An 18,080-nucleotide genomic window follows, 5' to 3' on the forward strand; every position below is an offset into this window, starting at 1 on the left:
ACTCATTGCTATTCGTCGTCTAACACTTGGGAAGCCGGGCATTCTAGCCCATACCAGCGAACAGCCAGTCCCGTCAGAGTTGAGAGGACCACACGACACCATGGAAGAGACCCTCTGACCCTCCCTAGAGACGCTTCGACTGCTCCATTCCCAAAACCTTGCACACCCTTTGGATCTCTGGCTGTTGCTCGTGGATCCTGGTCTTCATTCCTTGGTTGTCTGGGACATTTGATATTCCACCCAGAGTATCGGAATTCCTTTCGTGACGCAGATTCGCGCCGATTCGATGGTATAATTCTTGTGAAAATTTCTATTTGCCTCTCGCGTAGACAGAGAAATGGATGCTGGGCTATTTGCCAGTATGGGAAATGTTGCGAACTCTGTACCTTGTTCTCAAGCCTGAATTCAACTGAGAGCAAAGTACTTGTACCTCAACTGCCGTGACTCGGACTAAGTTCATAAGGCTCGAGTTAGCATGTCTTCTGAAGACTCTGCCTGCGCCCCAGTAGGTAGGTATCGAGTTTAGTGAGTGCTGCTGCTGTAGGCCACTGTCCACTGTCCACTGTACTGAGCTCCTGTGCTGTGCTGGTCGTCGGGTTCCGTCTCTCCAAACCTCTCAGGTGGGAAAAGTGCCCACCGGATCACGGGTACGTACACCCATCTTGGCAATTCGAGCCTGAACCCAAGGTGTTGCTGTGTGCTGTTCTGTGCTGGGCTTTCCATTTCTTCGACCGGGGCATTCGAAGTGGGTAGCTCACGGTGGTAGAGTGACAAGTTGTATGAAAAATGCTACCACGCGCTGACGCCATGAGTACCTTTCTTCCCAGCCACAATGCTAGGGCGCAGAAAGTTTCTGCAAGGTCCCGCCCGCGGTTTGCAAGTACTTCGACTCGAGCTTCTTATCCCGTCCCATCATCTTATCCCATCCCATCACAGCACCCTGGGCGAGGTCTCCATTGCTTCTTCTTCCACGGCTTCCCTGCACCTGAGCAGAGTGAGCTCCACCGGCCGAAGCTGGCTGCTGTTGACGGATACCACCACACGCCCACGTCCGCGCACACCCCGTCTCGTCTCACCTGTTGACGCCTCTGCACAGGCTCGTTGGCTTCTGGATTTTGGCTTCTCTTTTGGGTTCTTCTGGGGGATTTACTGGTCTTCCGCCCTGTCTTTTTAGCACTCCAGTCATTCGCTGTTTGGACTTCTCGGCTCACCTGCATTTCTTATCATCTTCCCCTCACTTCCTTCAAGATAGAAATAATAACAACATCTGTTGACTTTGACTGAAAATTACCGGCTCAATCAATATAATGCCCAGCGCATCGCATTAATCACATTGCACTAAGGCTGGAGCGGGAAACTGTTCGCTGGGGCCTCTCTGGAGAGAGATACCTTACTGACTAGTGGCCTGAGGATCCTGCCCCGATCGGCAGGTTCAAGCCACTCCCCCCCTGGCCCTTGACCCTGGGCAAGAGCTTTCCCTCTCCTTTTCGTTAATATCGACCCTATCCACTTCTGCAATCACCCTCACTTCAGTCACTCCTTTTGCTCTTCTGGAACCTGGACCCTCTGGGACGATCTCATCTCCTTGATTGACGTTTATTCTCATCGTCGTCTTGAATAATTCTCCCCATTTACATCCCCTCCTTCTCGACCTCCCATTGTTCTATTCAGTCCATCGTTACTCTACATCAACCAAACCACCGCCACCATCCCCTCCTCCCATTAAATATACATACAACAGAGGAACTAGTTACCCGTCTATCGCTATACAATTGCACTATCCGCTCTACACAGCACACGCCCTCAGGTCCTTCGTTCGTCGTCGTTCTCAGAATCATCGTCACCGAACTGAATGCTCCGATAAATCGATTTTTAGCTCTTTGATAGAGCTTATTGTCTCTGGCCTGGTTTAGGTATATTCGTTACGCCGCCGGTCAACATCGAGAGCACCCCAGGACCCCGACTCCACGCGTGTCACACTGCATCTCGACAATAGATTGTCTCGATCATAGTTCGAAATGATGACTGTTCAAAATGATTTGACCCATCGGGGTTCAAATGGTCAACAGCTTTCTCTGGAGGACCGATTTGAAGTATTGAAGGAAATTGGTGATGGTAGCTTCGGCAGCGTCTGTTTGGGTAGAGTCAGGACGGCGGGTGCCAACGTTGCTCGCCGAGGTACAGTGGTAAGTCGATACGATGTGCGTCCTGTCGTGTCACAGCTAACCCGTTCTAGGTTGCTATCAAGACGATGAAGAAGACCTTCGAGTCTTTAACACCATGCTTGGAGCTTCGCGAAGTTGTCTTCCTTCGCACACTACCACACCACCCTCACCTTGTTCCTGCTCTCGACATTTTCTTGGACCCCTACACTAAGAAGCTCCATATCGCTATGGAGTACATGGAGGGTAACCTTTACCAACTGATGAAGGCTCGCGACCACAAGTGCCTTGACAACGGCAGCGTCAAGAGCATCCTCTTCCAGATTATGCAGGGTCTGGAACATATCCACGCTCACCACTTCTTTCACCGCGACATCAAGCCCGAAAACATTCTCGTCACAACATCCGGCCACAACGAGTCTGGCAACACCTTCCGACGATACTCTGCTCTCGTTACTCCTCCTTCAACACCTCCCACATACACCGTCAAGATCGCCGACTTTGGTCTCGCCCGTGAGACACACTCTAAGCTTCCCTACACCACTTACGTATCTACAAGATGGTACCGTGCTCCCGAGGTTCTTCTGCGAGCTGGCGAGTACTCGGCTCCTGTCGACATTTGGGCTGTTGGAGCGATGGCCGTTGAGATTGCCACACTAAAGCCGCTATTCCCTGGTGGAAACGAGGTTGACCAAGTTTGGCGAGTTTGTGAAATCATGGGCAGCCCAGGCAACTGGTATAACAAGTCCGGCAACAGAGTTGGCGGAGGTGATTGGCGCGACGGTACCAGGCTCGCCGGCAAGCTGGGTTTCTCGTTCCCCAAGATGGCCCCCCATGCCATGGACACCATTCTGCAAACGCCTCAGTGGCCCTCCTCTTTGGCTCAATTTGTTACCTGGTGCTTGATGTGGGACCCTAAGAATCGCCCAACCTCATCTCAAGCTATTGCCCACGAGTACTTCATCGATGCTGTGGACCCTACTCGACCCAAGTCTTCCGCTTCTCGAATCCTCGGCCGCAAGCAATCCGATCTCAGCCGGAGCAGCAAGGAAGCTTCCACCACTCCGACTTCCGTCAAGCAATCCTGGTTCCGCAAGTCCCTCATCGGCCGTTCTGAGAGCACCGACCTGGCCACCATGCAGACCCAAGCAAAGGAACCCGCTGGTCCTCGCCCCGCTCCCGAACCGGTCACCGCAAAGGCTCGCCCTGCTGCTGGAAAGAGAGCCACCTGGACAAACGGCCCCTCAAATGTGGCACCTATGCCTATTCTTCCTACCGCGCGGCCCATCTCGCCGATCCCTGATGCTGTAAATGCCCGCGCCAACAACGCCCACGACGACGCTTACGCTAATGGACATGGCCAGGGGAAGACCAAGAAACTTGGCCGACAGCTCTCTGTCGCTTCAAGCACAAACAACTACACAGAAATGCATCGGCAACAAGCCGAACGTGCTCTCAATGGGAATTCTGGCCTCGCCTCCCCTCCGAGTGGACAGAAGGAGAGCTTCTTTTCACACCTCCGAAAACGTGCGCGGCGGTTCTCTGGACGACATCAGACCCCCGTCTCACCCTCCTATGATGACGACGACCTGGAGGCCCAGGTTGGATGTGGCCCTTGGGCTAGCAACCGGTCGTCCATGGTTATTGACCAACCGCAACAACAGGCTCCCATTCCCAAGTCCGAGGTCTACGAATCTCTTGACAAGGCCCTCCGAGATGTTCAGAACAACCTCGATTCGAGACCTCCCGTTCCGCCCACTCACCAGATCTCGCCTACCAGCACCCTCAAGCGACATCACTCGCTACCTCAACACCAAGCCCGGTCAGTAGACAACCTGATCGGCGCTGCGAGGGGTGGTCCCGTCTCTAGTCGTACACGACGGGCCCAAGCCACTCATGGTGTGCACCAATACGAGGCGCCTGATGAGGAAGATGAGCTTCTGGACGAGGCCATGACTACAACTCAACGAGCCATGAAGCGAATGGAGCAGAACCAAAACAAGCCTCTACGGCAATCAGCTAGCAACATTGGGTTGATGAACCCATATCCCACTCCCTCACCTTCAGCCAACGGCAACCAAGTATTGTTTGCTGATGGCCAGGCTGTTACTCCCAAGCCTCTTGACCTCAACAAGAAGACAGACCAGTACAAGTGGCCTACGCCACCGTACGAGGAGAGTGAATGGGCAGCGTCAGCATCAGCCAGCATTTGGGCTGCTGGCAGTCGCTTTTAGGGTTTAAAAATCTGGACACAACCCATTATGATTACGTCCAGTGGCGTGGAAAAGTTATTTTGATATCAATTCGCATAGTCATGGTGTTTGGGTGTTGGGTTAAGATGGATAACCCTTTTGATCTTTTTTCACATTGTTGCAACGTGGGCGGGTTGTTTGATTTCTGGGCATATTGGCTTGACTATACATACTTTATTCCCCTTTCTCTTCAGCACGCTCAACGTTTCAACAAATACCCGGCCGGATATTTACGCCGCCTTCTGCACATTACTATTATTATTACCTCTTCGCAATCTCTCCCTTTCCACATCTGTTTACTCTTGTTCTTTTTTCGCATACCTCGTGTATCAGAATACCCCTATAGACCACAGGCGAGCGCAGCCGCAGCAATCTGCTTGAAGCAATATCACATACCACTCAATCAATTTCTTTCCTTTGTCTCACTATATATAAGAAGGGGAAACGGAGTCTAAGGATTTTGGGCTGAATATGACCGGCCATTTTCTCTTTGTCATATCGGCGTCTTTGCTTGGCGAAAGCAGAAAAAGGGTCAACAGGACGCTTCTTGGGAGATGGGACAGAAGCCATCGTTTGCTTTTTGGAGGATGTATAAAAAGTCAGCACGTATTGACGGTCCGCTATTCTCTGTCGATGTACTTGGATTTGCCAATCGAATATAAGGGAGTTTCACGGACCAGGGTGCCAGACATCAGTTGCAAAGTTAACGATGGGAGAACTGTATATAATTATCGCATACCCCGGCAAGAGAAGGAGGAATGCCTTGATATGATGGAGGATCATGGGGTTAATCAACAAAAAAATAACAAAACAATTACTGTTTCAGCATGCTGCTGCTATGCCTTGTGACATCCATTGCCTTTTGTGAATTCCATTGATCGTTTTACGAGAAGAGCTTTGATGTGTTCAGACTTTGGTGAGTGAAGAATGCTAAAAGTCTCATAAGAAGGTTTCTGCCTCCCTTTATGAGTGGGGGATGAAGTCAGAATGTGAGGCAACATTTGTAACAAGCGGGGAGGCAGCCGAGTTGATTAGACTCTGGGAGGGGAGATGAGGTGGCTTGCGTAGTGAGGTTAGGCTAGATGCCTAGTAGTTGTTGCATTGAGAATTGAGCATGCATAGTATTATTTGCATAGCATTATTCAAACCTAACCATGTACAAGAATAAGCAAAGCGCATGGCCGTTAGGGTGTCATTGCATTATTGTGGCTTTGGTGAATGGGACAGAAGCAGAAGTAACTGAAGTACAGTATATGTGATATATCGTTATCAATACTACAGCCTATTATGAATTGATCGACTTGACATCCATGGAAGGTGACTTAAGATGAGATGAAGGTCAGTTGATAGGATCAGTCACGTCACGTGGTTGACGGAACATCACGACGCTTACCTACTACCTACTACCTTAGGCAGCACTCAGCTGGACTGGGACTGGGTAAGCCAAGCCAAGAACTGACGACAAAGCCGTGGTCATTACGAAACGAGAGACGATCTCTGGAGCTTCTTTTTAAAAGCGTGTTACACAATCTTCTCGTCTCTTTCCGGGATTGTTTGCGATTTTTCAAAGTTTGTTCTTTTTACTGAGAAACCGGGACGGTAAACGTTTCAGTCAGCGACGAGTCAAGCCCATTGATTCATGTTGGATGGCCCAGTGAGGCGCAGTGAGATTTGAAGAAAAGATACTGCAACGATATATTCTTGAAAGTTACATTGACATATTTCCTGGGCTTCTCTTTATTCTTCGCCACGGTCAAGGTATCATCCCACCAACGGTCAGACATATCTTACGCGGGGGAGGGGTAAAACGGTTGTTGGACTTATGATAAACGGTTTGACCGATGGATGAGCGTTTAATTGAGCCAAGGAAACCATCATTTCTACCAATCAGCTCAGAATGAGTCTCAATCTGCCAATGCGACCCAGCACAAGCAGTCAGCGCAATCGCGACAGTCGAAATAATTACTTCAACAGCTATACTCCGCCAAGTTCGACAGAAGCCATCAATGGGCCTGTGAGGGAGTTGGTCAGAGAGCAAGCGCCTCTAAACGATCGCTTGATCGTGGGTGTTGATTTCGGTACTACCTTCTCAGGGTGAGTATTCATGTTGGAGACAATATGATATGATATGAGACTAATACCTCTAGTGTTGCTGCTGTCTACACTTCCACCCCTGATGATATAGAAATCATCAAGACATGGCCAGGCGGTAATGGTATCACCTCGGACAAAGTCCCAACTGAGATCGCCTACGACTTCCCACCCAATGCACCCCAAGGCACCGAACCAACAGTGAAATGGGGTTTCCAATTCAAGCCCGAGGAGTCTCGTCTGCGCTGCATCAAGCTCTTCCTAGATCGTTCTCAAAAACTGCCCTTCTACGTCAGCCCTCTTGACACAGCAGCCCAACTGAAGCGGTTCAATAAGAATGTAGTCGACGCTGTGAGCGATTACCTGACACAGGTGTACAAGCATACTATGGATACGCTCACTCGTCGGTATGGAGAGTCGTTCATGGCGTCCACAAAGGTTGAGTTTGTCTTAACGTGTCCAGCTGTTTGGAGTGATGCGGCAAAGAATACGACGTTGCAAGCTGCGGAGAGGGCTGGTATGGGATCTAGATCTGAGATCCAGATGATCAGTGAGCCTGAGGCTGCGGCTGTATATACGCTAAAGGCGATTCAGCCGAATCATCTCAATGTGGGCGATAACTTTATTGTTTGTGATGCTGGAGGTGGCACCGTTGAGTAAGTTTGATTTCTCTCGATATATCCACAGGCGCTGACAGTTGGCAGTTTGATCGCATATAAAATCATCTCTCTTAAGCCACTCAGAGTCGAAGAATCTGCAGTTGGAACAGGAGGGTTGTGTGGAAGTGCCTTTTTGAACTACCGATTCGAAGAACATGTCAGAGGTCGTCTTGGTCAGACTCGATTTGATGAGATGAAGGCCAAGAAGGGCAAGACGTGGCAAATGGGTCTTCGGTACTTTGAAGAGTTCGTTAAGAGAAACTTCAATGAGGATGAGCACCAGGAAGTCAACGTTCCGTGAGTACACAATGGTATCTGACTGGATTAAACTGACATTTTTAGCTTCCCTGGTCTTCCCGACGATGAAGAAGCTGGGCTGGACTCGGGCTTCTTGGTCATGACGGCAGAACAGGTCAAAGATATCTTTGAGCCAGTAGTGAAAGAAGTCTGCGATCTTGTTCAAGGCCAAGTCTCAGGTCTTCGATCAAAGGGCGGTATCGTGTCTGGCATCGTCCTAGTAGGAGGCTTCGGCCAGAGCGATTATCTATACCGTCGTCTCAAGTCTCACTTTACCAGCGCTGCTCCACCGCCTTACAGCGAACGTCCCACACATGCCAATGCCAACTCTACGCAGGAGTCGGGCTCTATCGAAGTGATGCAGCCCGTCTATGCTTGGACAGCAGTTGTGCGTGGTGCGGTTCTGAGAGGATTGGAGGGCAACATGGTCATTTCTCGTAAGTCGAGAATGCACTATGGAACTTCATATGCTACTGTATATGACGAGGATAAGCATTCGGTCAGTGAAAGATACTGGTCTCCTCTGTGGGAGCGATGGATGGTCTCTGACCGAATGCAATGGCACATCGCCAAGGTACGTCTCTTCCTCCTTCCAACGGCAATTCACTAACACATCACAGGGCGAGGCTCTATCACCACTTGCCCCCATTGCATTCCACTACACACGTAACTTCCGCCCCGGCCAGTCCCTCATTGTCACAGACGACCTGATAGCATGTGACGCCGACGAGGCGCCCGCAGCATACACACGAGACCTAAAACACGTGTGTACTCTCACAACAGATCTCAACGCAGTCCCTAGGAGTTTGTTTACGAGATTGACGACCACGAGGGGCGTTGAGTTTGATAACTTGGACTTTACGCTGGAGATGAGAGTCGAGAGTGCGGGACTGGGCTTTGAGTTGAAGGTTGATGGGGTCAGATATGGAAGGGTTGAGGCGGAGTTTCATTAAGAGATGGATGTTTGGATATAACGGTTGGTTTCTCGGGTTAGACAATGGTATACATTTACTGGCTGAGTCGTGCTCAATGACGGTGATATCTTCTTGTGACATGAGTAAATTCTGTATTGGTTTATTGCAGCTACTGATCCTCACTGGGGGCACTTGTTTTTTATGACCAGAACTGTTCTCGACCGTGGCTAGATCCATGTCTATAACATATTCATTTGGACAGCCTGTTGTTCGAGTTGATTATATCCTTTGTGATTCCAAACCAAAACCGTATTCATAGAGGACATCACACATTACCCGCCACACAATACACTTGTTGAACTGTCTTTGTTCGGCCGGTTCGGAGAGGAACACATTTCAGAGCGAGTAGCCGTCTTCCAAGCGAATTACTTTCGTCGTAAATATAAAACATGCTGCCCTCAAACTTCAGAATATGTGCTCATCAATTGCAGTTTCAAACTCGCTCGAAACACACATACGATATTACAACCGGTTTTCATCTAAGTCATTCAAAATGCCATTCACAACCTCCAACTCAAGCTCCTCTGAGAGTTTCACCTTCCAACAGCCCTGTTCCAATACCCCCAACTACATCTGCTGGCATCGCGGCTTGAACAATGCCAACGACAACATGATGATCGCCCTCGTGGTTCCCTGGATCCAATGGCTTAACAACCCCCTCGACGACGCCAACGCGGAGTGGCCTATGATCAGGGACAAAGCGCGGCAGGCTGTGCTTCAATGGCGCAGAGTTCTGAGAGAGAAGGTTTCAGGTGAGGCACATCAGAGACACATGAAGATCACTAGCATCATCCTTATGAATTCGCAGCTGAGACTAACTGTTGATAGTTTAGGAAAGGGTGAGGAGCACATGAGTTTGTTCTATGGATTCGTCGCAGATGAGTTGATGGAGATGGGCGAGGTAAGGGATGTGAATATGGGGAAGAGCCTTATTAAGTGGATTGGTCAGGGAGAAGATGCTTATCCTGTCGTGAGGAATTTCAGGTCCAGGAGTTGGTAAGTAGTAGGGTCTTTCTGTGGTATAAGTCAAGCAAAGGTAAGTAAGTATATACATGCTGGACATGTAATTCCTCGAACCAAAAATACGACATTTACTACGGAACTCAGTATTGTACATGATACATCTGTAAAGTACTACAGCCATCTATCAATATTAATAGTAGGGATGGTGATATTCCTTTGACGGACCATTCAGATGGCCTGAACAGACGTCACTTGGAGTTGGTTTGTTCTTCCACTTTTCAAGGTGGGGCACAAACATCAAACCAAGTTTATTATATACACAATTCTCACTCTTTCACCTTCTCACATATAAAAAGAAAACAAATACATTCATTCGCAATGTCTGCTTCAGAACAACTCGTTCAGTGGGCGACTTCAAACGGGGCAACAATTAACCCCTCAGTTCAAGTCTCCCACCTCCCAGAAACAGGTCTTTCATTCTGCGCAACAGCCTCTACATCGCCCTTTGACACAATCGTCAGCATTCCTTCCTCTCTCACGCTGTCATATCTCAACACTCTTCCCGGCCGTGACGATCCAAAGCCGTTCACTTCAAAGTTTCTGGCGCAGACTCCTCCACATGTCATTGGACGTTTTGTTCTTATCAAGCACTTTCTTCTCAAGGGAGAGTCTTTCTGGGCGCCGTATATACAGGCACTACCGCAGCCAAATGATGTTGATTCATGGTCTCTTCCCCCATTTTGGCCGGATGAGGATGCAGAGTTATTCGAGGGAACGAACATTGAGGTGGGAGTTACCAGCATTAAGGCTAATGTGAAGCGCGAGTTCAGAGCGTCGTTTGATCTTTTGTCAAGAGATGACTGGGAGCCTGAACTTCTTAAGCATTTCACTCTGCCTTTGTATCAGTGGGCGTACAGTATCTTCTCTAGCAGAAGTTTCCGACCAAGTCTTGTTCTTGGACCAGAAGACCAGCAACGTCTTCCCGAAGGGGTCAAGCTGGATGACTTTTCTGTTCTTATGCCGCTTTTTGATGTGGGCAACCACGATATGTTGACTGAAGTTCGATGGGAGCGCGATGAGAAGACCAATGATTGCAGCCTCAAGGTCGGAAAGGCGTATCAAGCAGGAGAGCAGGTCTTCAACAACTACAGCATGAAGACAAACGCCGAGCTACTCCTTGGTTATGGCTTTATGCTCCCCGAGACGGAAGAGCTGCACAATGACTATGTCCATGTGCGAAAGCGCCAACCTGCTCAGGGCGAAGCTACAGAAGAGTACTACATCTCCCTCCGCCCCATCCACCACAGCAGCTCCCTACTTGCACGATCTAAGCAAACCGTGCAACTAAGCGACTCTGCCGATGTTCTCGGAGCTTTCCAGCATGTCCAGCACGACATGGTATGGGACATCTTCTGCACGCTCGCACCACCCGAACAGCGAGCCCAGTTTATCTGCGAGGGCACAGAGCAGGAGCAGCAGGAGAAGTTCTTCAGCGGGCAGGTTACCGAGGACGGACGAATGTTTATGCAGCAGACGGCTGCTATTATCCAGCACAAGGTTATGCAGGAGCTGGAGAGGTTGCTTGAAACAGATGTTGAGGTTGTGAGTGGAGGAGATTTGACAAGGAATCAGCAGTTGGTGCTGGATTATAGGGCAAGATGCAGGAGGGTTCTTGAGAATACGCTTGAGGCTATGAATATGGAGGAATTGTTTGGAGAAGATGAGGATGAGGAATAAACTGATCAAAGGGATATAGACCAAAAGAGTTGAAATCATAGAATCGACGGTAATAGATGACCTTGTAAGGAGACATATACCACTGTCGTTGCCAGGTACGGTCTCGAGTAAGTGAAGACAACCGCTTTAGAGAATCACAAGGTAGTCAAAATTAAATCAATGACCAAACCAAGGGGCTTGAGTTGCTACATCTACACATATAACAATATGTCTGTAATTGTTCAGACCATTTCTATGTAAGACCAAATGTAATTGTCTGTTTGGTGGATGTAGAACGTGGTACTCACCATTGGCATTGGCTGCATATTTCCACAGTCAGATTTGGCCTCATCTCCACCCACTAACTCACCCTCAACCTACTCATCAACTTCAACTCAATTAGCAAATTTCCTTCCTCAAAGATAAACAACTGGCTCACTTAGTATCAAGGCTTTGTGGAATCACCTCTTTTCAGGCTTTATTCCGCTATCATGGTAGCCTCAACTTTATCACCCCGCAAACTGCTCGATCTCATCACCGTTATCGACAAGTAAGTCTCTCTATACAGATGGCTATACTGTAATTAACAGTTCCAGTGTCCCTTTGGACTTTGAAACCAACTTCAACCCCTATTACCGCCTCTATCTTGCTCCAGACCCTCGACCTCATGGCTTCATCCACCCAGACACAGTATCCTCCATGCCATGGCCCACCACTTTCACCATCAACCACGAAACTCGCGAAGTGACCCTTATCGAACCACCCTCTTCTCAATCTCTTACAGAACACGCCAACTCATCATTCCAAGAGGCCGTTGACAAAGCCATTGATGAAGATCTGTTTCCAATTCTTCACAAGGAGCACAGCGAGTACTTTCGTATAGTTGGAGCGAGGAGTTTTGTCCAGGTTGAGAGATTCGCTGCGCCGTTGTTCGGTATTGCTACCCGTGGTGCGCACTTGACGGGTTATGTTCGTGATGAGCACGGAGGAATCAAGATTTGGGTTGCGCGAAGAAGTCGACATCTGTTTAGTTACCCGGGTCTTCTCGACAGCACCGTCGCAGGTGGTATAAAAGCAAGCGATACACCCCTTGCTTGTATAGCAGCCGAGTCCACGGAAGAAGCATGTCTTCCTCCAGACCTTGTCCCAACCGCCCTCGAGCCCGCAGGTGCCATAACACTTGCCAACATCAACGCCAAGTCAAAGCTCTTTCACTCGGATATCATCTACGTGTTCGACCTGGAGATGCCGGCTGATGTGATTCCCCGACCGGGAGATGATGAGGTTGAGGAGTTTGTGCTTATGGAGTGTGGAGAAGTTGTTGAGAGGATGTTGAAGGGGGAATTCAAGCCGAATGTTTGTCCTGTCATGATTGACTTTCTTGTCAGGAGGGGGTTTGTTACGAAGGAGAATGAAGAGGATTTTGAGGAGATCAAGAGGAGGTTGAGACGAGAGATTCCAGTGCCTATGGAGTCGGATGTGTAGTTGCTAGCCTGATATAGAGGTGGTTTGTGTGTATCGCCTCAGATGAAAATAGAGAGTTCCAATCAGGCACTGGTGGCCTTCAAGCATCAACTTAGAAGTGAGGCTATACAGACCTGTCATGGCCAAGTATATCATTACATACAACTGCTTCAATCTACAGCAAGTTCATCTGATACCATTCATAGTGTTTGGTCTTCTCATAGGTGACATTGTGTGCGATTCTACCTTTCGCCTTGTATCGCATTTTAGTATGAACGACACTTCAATATTTTACAAAATCTTATGGGGACTCTTGATAATTCGTAAAAGTAAATCTTTGAAACCTACCCAATGCAATTAATGAGTAAATGTCCTCTTAGCTAATCAGTCACTGGTTATTTTGTGTCTTATCCAGGGTAACTTAACTGTCCCGATAGCCGTCCGCCGTCTAGTCTAGGTCTACAGTGTAAAAACTGCCTCTGTTAGGTTGGTGAGGCGAGGTCCCTTCCCAATAAACGACCACCATCCCTACCACTACTCAGCCCACCAAAAAAGTCCACTACTTCCCCCAAATTTCAGTCTCTGTCAAACAAACCCGCAAAGAAAAAATTAGATACGTCCATTTACTCAACAACAAAATATCAACCACAACATCTATTATTACGGTTCTGAATCGCCGATATCACTTATCGCTTCTGTATATCTGCTTTAGTATAGGCCATTTTGTGATATCTTTCGGTATGTATTACTTCTCTTTGTCTGCTGACCTCTGGCAACCCCGCCTTGACGGATCATATGGCCTCCAGCCAAAACAACCGACTCGTTAACACGCCTGATCAATTCAACCATTCTTACAATAACAACCTCACCGCGAGTCTTTTCTGAGATATCTTCATTTTGTTGGTCAGAACGGACTGTTTTGCCACTCTGCTGTCTCTTCTCTACCATGACCTTATCGCTAAGCGTTCAGCTCATCACGACGCTTTCTATCTTCTCCCTTCCCACAACCATAACGCTCTGAATCACGCACTATTTCATCTCTCGTTTACCTCCTCTTACCTCCTCTTACACCCTCTTACACCCTCTTACTCCTTCACACACTTGCGTACGAGTCGTCTCGTAACTTTCTTTTTCTCTGAAGCATCGATACACTTGGTGCCTCAGGTCTTTTCTCTACAGCCACACATATGTCTTGCGCCCGCCCAACTCAAAGTTCGAGGCATCCTCCTTGCTTCAAGGCTCAAGGACTAAGTTTACTTGATGCTTTCCGTCAATGCTTCCTCGACTCAACCAAGTCCCAGCCACTTCAGTTACTGGCATCATTGGACGAACTTTGGCATTTCAGTTGTGTCCAGGTTGACATCGCACCCTTCCCACCTACATCACGGGCGTGAACGATTCTCAGCACGACGCAGCACGTCCATACAGCACCACAAAGCCAAGGCTTACCAAAACACGAGGACGACTTTGACGCTGTTTACTTCGCGCTCAATCAGCCCACCACCATGCCCAAATAATGCATCACAAACAAGCAACAACAGCAGCTACGACGACTGACTGCAAGGCCTTGTCGGTTGGCACGATACATTTATATCACTACATCACGTCGCACTCAATCAACACCGAAGTGGGAATATCGAAGTTGATTTATTTTATGCATTCAACACAACGCTTGACCGATAAGCGGTACCTGGATGCCCACTGCCATCCAACCTCACTTCGCTGGATATCACCAATCAAGTATCCGTATCCGTATATGCTATCGCCTCCGTTCGCTTCTCGGGTATCTCCCAAAAATTATTCTCATCAACCCCATACCACCTTGGGGTCCTCCTAGCACTGCATCCTCTCGCATGTACGCCGCTACTGGTTGGTTCCCGAGACCAAAAAATACTCGGGAGATATCACGACGTCTTCATTACCGATCTCATCAGGCTTGGTCTGGGACAACCTCGTCTGAGGCGGCATGCCCGAGTATATTGCTGAGCATATCGCGCCACTCCTTTGAGCAAGCATGGCACCTGGTGTAGCCATGCGGCTGGGTATAATGGTGCCTCATGCTCATCGGTCGACTTGGCAACCAAGCTTCCAAAAAGGAAGTCATTCAACTCATTCAATCCGTCTGTCAATTCGACGTTATTTTTACTCCTCCTCCGAGTCCGATTCATCACTAGACTCGGCGGTAGGTGTAGGAGCTTGCAGCACAGGCTGGGCGTCTCCGGGCTCCTGACCAGGTCTGTATAGATCGCGGAGACCACGAAGCTGTGCGATGCGCTCCTCCTGCTCGCGGGCGCTCATGGGTTTGTTCTTCTTAGGCTTCGCCGATGTTGACGAAGTCTTTGAGTGCTTAGGTGGCGCGGCTCGTGATGCTTCTGGAGAGGATGGAACATTCGAGTCCTTACCGAACCCTGGAAGAACCTTCCTACAGAGCTCCCAAAGCTTGAGCAATGCCTCATGGCTGAGCTGGTCAATATCCAGCTCAAGTTCTCCGTCGGTGTTCTCCTATAAACATGTTAACATTGCTCGATACTCCATATGGGAGGCGGTGCTTACATTTTGGCCCGTGTCTCGCTTGATGATGTCGATGGCGCGGTCAAGCTGTGCACCTTCAAGATCGTTGATGGCCGAAGCTATCGAATCCTTATCTGCGGCAGTGAGGGTCTTCTTGGAAGCAGCCTTCTTGGGACCACTGGGTTTCTTGGGATGAGGCACGGTTCCGCTAGGCTTACGGGGGGCAGATCCACTGGGCTTGGGCTTGCTAGGCTTGCTGGCCTTCTTGGCAGGCTTGTCTGGGTTCTTTGTGCGGTGCTGGCTAAGAGCCTGTTTCGCCTTCAGCAGGTTTTTCTGCACCACACCAACGATAAGTTGCTGGGTCTCAATCATGCTCTCGTTGGGAACTTCAGCAGCGTAAAGATCAGTGAGCTTGCCACTCTCTTCTCGCAGCTTGGCCTCCAGGTCACGCACTTCCTTGGTTGGATCAACACCAGGGGGGCCCTCTGCTTCCTCGCCCTCAGCCTCCTCATCTTCATCTTCCTCATCACTACCATTAGTGGCGGCAGGAGCATTCGCCTTGGCATACCTAGCCAGCCAAGCGTCTTTGTCCTTCATCAGGTTGCTGTAGTAGCTCTCTAATTGAGAGGCCACGTACGACACAGAGTTGCCTTGGTCAACAGTGCCGTTGAAGGTATAGCAATTGGTAAAGATCAACCGCACGTTCTTATCGAAGTCCTTGAAGCTGGTAATCTCGCCATTCTTCAGCATCCGAGCAATCTTGTTGAGGTCCATGGGTCTCTTGATGATGGAGTAGTAGTGGGGGATGTTCAGCCCTTCAGCATCAACTGGGTCCAAGAACCAGGAATTGAGGGCTGTGTTTTTGGGGTGCATAAGTTCACCCAGCGTCTCCTCGGCGAACTGTAATTCGGGCTTGAGCTTCTTGCGCGAAGGCTTGGTTGTGTAGTCGATGTCCTTGGACTTTGGAGCGCGGACAGTTCGCTTGGGACGATCGCCTTCAGTCACATTCGAAGCACGGCGCAATTCAGACGCAGCAGCAGCAGCAGCCTCTTGAGATCCATGTCGCGGCTTTGACGATACGCTCTCGGCAGCAGGGCTTGTGCCTGGTCCAACAGATGGCTTACGGGCAATAGAGTCGCCCAGAGAGCTAATACGCGACTCGCGAGGAGGCTTGGGCTTGGGCGCAGACTTGGGCTTGACTGCCTCTTCCTGGGGGATCAGAATGATGTTCTCCCAGATATCTCGGATGGCATTGAACGCAGCAGTGGTCACCTCATGTAAAGTGCCATTGAAGGTACGGGTGTTGTCGTACATGAGAGCCAGGTCGTTTTGGAAGTCACCGATGGTGGTGTATCGGGAATCGCGCAGAGTTCGATCGATCTCGGATAGGTCCATGGGCTTGTCGATCTTGGCCAGATAGCTTTCAGCAAGTCCTGGCCACAACTTTGGGACAGAGTCTTTGAAGTGCCCACCCGACTTGGTCTTCTTCACGCGTCCAAGCACCTTCCTGAACTCGCGGCGTTGATGGTTGGTGAGCCTCTGCTCCTTGTAACCGTCATCACTCCATCGCTCGAGACCAGAGAAACGTGACATTTCCTTCTCGGGAACATCCTCGCCAGCCACGCTATCAGTGATCGGAGCGGGAACTCCAGCGTCGACAGGCTCTTCTGATTTAGGTTCCGTCTTGGCTCGTTTGGGCGCAGGCTCATCAGCAATATCATCCTCGCGCTCGCGCGCTACCTTGGAGCTGGCCGAAGTATCGACTGCAGGCGCATCTTGCATGGCCACTTCGGTGGAAGGCTTGGGGGCGTCAACATCCTTGGTATCGATCGCAAGTTGAGACAGGCTGGTGGGCTGCTCATCGGTCTCGTCGGTAGGAGGTGCAGCATCGTTTGATGTGGCCGCCTTCTCATCAGCAGCGTCACCCTTTTCCGGCGCATCAGAGGGCTTCTCTGTCATATCGACATCTTTAGAATCTTCATTGGCAGGTTCTTCAGCGGGTGCATCTTGCGCAGGCTTATCATCTTGAGGTTTGTCGGCAGGGGCAGCATCTGCCATGTCGACATCCTCTGATGCAGCCTTTGCTTCATCTTCCGTGGGCTTAGAATCGTCTGATTCTTTTACCTGGTCACCACTGTCCGACTTATCCTTGATATCTACAGCCTCGTCTTTGGGTGGCGATGGGGATGCCTTCTTCTCATCCTCATTCTCAGCCATCTCGACATCCTTGTTTACGCCGTTCTCGACTGGAGGTTCTTCTGTCTTGTCGTTGTCGTTTACTGATGCGGATTCAGGCGCGTCATTTGACTTGTCAGGAGTCGCATGTCTGGTAACAACAAAGTCAGCTAATGCTGAGAAAGGATGGAAGCGCATGCATCGCGACAGTACAGTCACAGTTGGCACGCAGCAGAAAGACTGAGGGGCGACTTACCCATTCACTTCGGACTTTTGTTCCTTCTCTGCTGTGGCATCGCGCGACGTGGGATCGGCAGCGGGAGCATCGGGGGTGGGCGAAGCCATAATGGCTGATCGCGATAAATGCGCGTCAATGTAAGTCTAGCTTAGTTGACCCAACGCGACATGAAATAACGATGCGTTTACGGAACGAGGTAAGTCGCAAATTATCGAGAGGTAAGCGACGTGATGTTGATGCGCGATGGAGATGGTTGGGGTGGGGATGCTGGAATGGAGGCGCGTCGCGCAGTTGCGTAGTTGGAATAAAGGCGGGGAGTCGCGATCTTTTTATGCGCCGCTCAGCTTTGGGGTTTTGGTGGCCTAGCGGCAGAAGGCAGGCAGGCGCAAGCGGAGGTGACAGCAGCAAGTACCAGTCGATGTCGTAACCCGGATGTAAGGTAAGAGTCAGGTAGGTCAAAGAGGAGCAAAAGCCGAAGCAATGACGCTGACAACAATAACTGGAGAGCTGTTGTTGTAATAGGCCTTATGCGCAGATTGTAGTGTACAATATACAATGCGTAGAGCAGAGCAGAAGAA

At 49.7% G+C, this 18,080-nt stretch overlaps 6 protein-coding genes across 6 annotated transcripts; 5 read left to right on the forward strand and 1 right to left on the reverse strand.

Moving 5' to 3' along the window:
• The first annotated feature begins 1,812 nt into the window (after window positions 1-1,812).
• B0J16DRAFT_197145 (kinase-like domain-containing protein) lies at window positions 1,813-4,641 on the forward strand. The gene is made up of 2 exons (XM_046122896.1): window positions 1,813-2,186; window positions 2,237-4,641. Exons 1-2 carry the CDS (start codon window positions 2,019-2,021, stop codon window positions 4,394-4,396), a joined length of 2,328 nt encoding a protein of 775 aa, XP_045978111.1. The 5' UTR covers window positions 1,813-2,018; the 3' UTR covers window positions 4,397-4,641.
• Window positions 4,642-6,311: 1,670 nt separating this feature from the next.
• B0J16DRAFT_276003 (uncharacterized protein) lies at window positions 6,312-8,414 on the forward strand (the record flags this gene model as incomplete). Its single annotated transcript, XM_046123724.1, has 5 exons — window positions 6,312-6,508; window positions 6,562-7,161; window positions 7,210-7,461; window positions 7,507-8,035; window positions 8,082-8,414. The coding sequence occupies 5 exons, from the start codon at window positions 6,312-6,314 to the stop codon at window positions 8,412-8,414; spliced, it is 1,911 nt and encodes a 636-aa protein (XP_045978112.1).
• A 463-nt stretch (window positions 8,415-8,877) lies between these two features.
• B0J16DRAFT_406129 (uncharacterized protein) lies at window positions 8,878-9,435 on the forward strand (the record flags this gene model as incomplete). Its single annotated transcript, XM_046132937.1, has 1 exon — window positions 8,878-9,435. Exon 1 carries the CDS (start codon window positions 8,929-8,931, stop codon window positions 9,433-9,435), a length of 507 nt encoding a protein of 168 aa, XP_045978113.1. The 5' UTR covers window positions 8,878-8,928.
• A 187-nt stretch (window positions 9,436-9,622) lies between these two features.
• Window positions 9,623-11,318, forward strand: B0J16DRAFT_350853 (uncharacterized protein). Its single transcript, XM_046129104.1, has one exon. The coding sequence runs from the start codon at window positions 9,777-9,779 to the stop codon at window positions 11,133-11,135; it is 1,359 nt and encodes a 452-aa protein (XP_045978114.1). The 5' UTR covers window positions 9,623-9,776; the 3' UTR covers window positions 11,136-11,318.
• A 161-nt stretch (window positions 11,319-11,479) lies between these two features.
• B0J16DRAFT_311869 (uncharacterized protein) lies at window positions 11,480-12,882 on the forward strand. Its single transcript, XM_046125014.1, has 2 exons — window positions 11,480-11,664; window positions 11,711-12,882. Exons 1-2 carry the CDS (start codon window positions 11,606-11,608, stop codon window positions 12,597-12,599), a joined length of 948 nt encoding a protein of 315 aa, XP_045978115.1. The 5' UTR covers window positions 11,480-11,605; the 3' UTR covers window positions 12,600-12,882.
• Window positions 12,883-14,664: 1,782 nt separating this feature from the next.
• B0J16DRAFT_197221 (uncharacterized protein) lies at window positions 14,665-17,905 on the reverse strand. The gene is made up of 3 exons (XM_046122898.1): window positions 17,521-17,905; window positions 15,132-17,415; window positions 14,665-15,080 (listed from the first exon to the last, which is right to left on the reverse strand). The coding sequence occupies exons 1-3, from the start codon at window positions 17,607-17,609 to the stop codon at window positions 14,721-14,723; spliced, it is 2,733 nt and encodes a 910-aa protein (XP_045978116.1). The 5' UTR covers window positions 17,610-17,905; the 3' UTR covers window positions 14,665-14,720.
• Window positions 17,906-18,080: the final 175 nt, after the last annotated feature.

The sequence above is a fragment of the Fusarium flagelliforme genome, assembly GCF_020744385.1.
Source record: "Fusarium flagelliforme strain FIESC 12 MPI-CAGE-AA-0113 chromosome Unknown B0J16scaffold_8, whole genome shotgun sequence".
In the NCBI taxonomy this organism is placed as follows: Eukaryota; Fungi; Ascomycota; class Sordariomycetes; order Hypocreales; family Nectriaceae; genus Fusarium; species Fusarium flagelliforme.

What these genes read in the sequence shown, in the direction of transcription:
- B0J16DRAFT_197145 (XM_046122896.1), top strand. Translation starts at nt 2,019, where the DNA reads ATGATGACTGTTCAAAATGATTTGACCCATCGGGGTTCAAATGGTCAA. An exon ending in TTGCTCGCCGAGGTACAGTG is followed by an intron (nt 2,187 to 2,236) that starts GTAAGTCGATAC and finishes AACCCGTTCTAG; the next exon opens with GTTGCTATCAAGACGATGAA.
- B0J16DRAFT_350853 (XM_046129104.1), top strand. Translation starts at nt 9,777, where the DNA reads ATGTCTGCTTCAGAACAACTCGTTCAGTGGGCGACTTCAAACGGGGCA.
- B0J16DRAFT_311869 (XM_046125014.1), top strand. Translation starts at nt 11,606, where the DNA reads ATGGTAGCCTCAACTTTATCACCCCGCAAACTGCTCGATCTCATCACC. An exon ending in CTCATCACCGTTATCGACAA is followed by an intron (nt 11,665 to 11,710) that starts GTAAGTCTCTCT and finishes TAACAGTTCCAG; the next exon opens with TGTCCCTTTGGACTTTGAAA.
- B0J16DRAFT_197221 (XM_046122898.1), bottom strand. Translation starts at nt 17,609, where the DNA reads ATGGCTTCGCCCACCCCCGATGCTCCCGCTGCCGATCCCACGTCGCGC. An exon ending in CAAAAGTCCGAAGTGAATGG is followed by an intron (nt 17,416 to 17,520) that starts GTAAGTCGCCCC and finishes TGTTGTTACCAG; the next exon opens with ACATGCGACTCCTGACAAGT. An exon ending in AGCGAGACACGGGCCAAAAT is followed by an intron (nt 15,081 to 15,131) that starts GTAAGCACCGCC and finishes ACATGTTTATAG; the next exon opens with GAGAACACCGACGGAGAACT.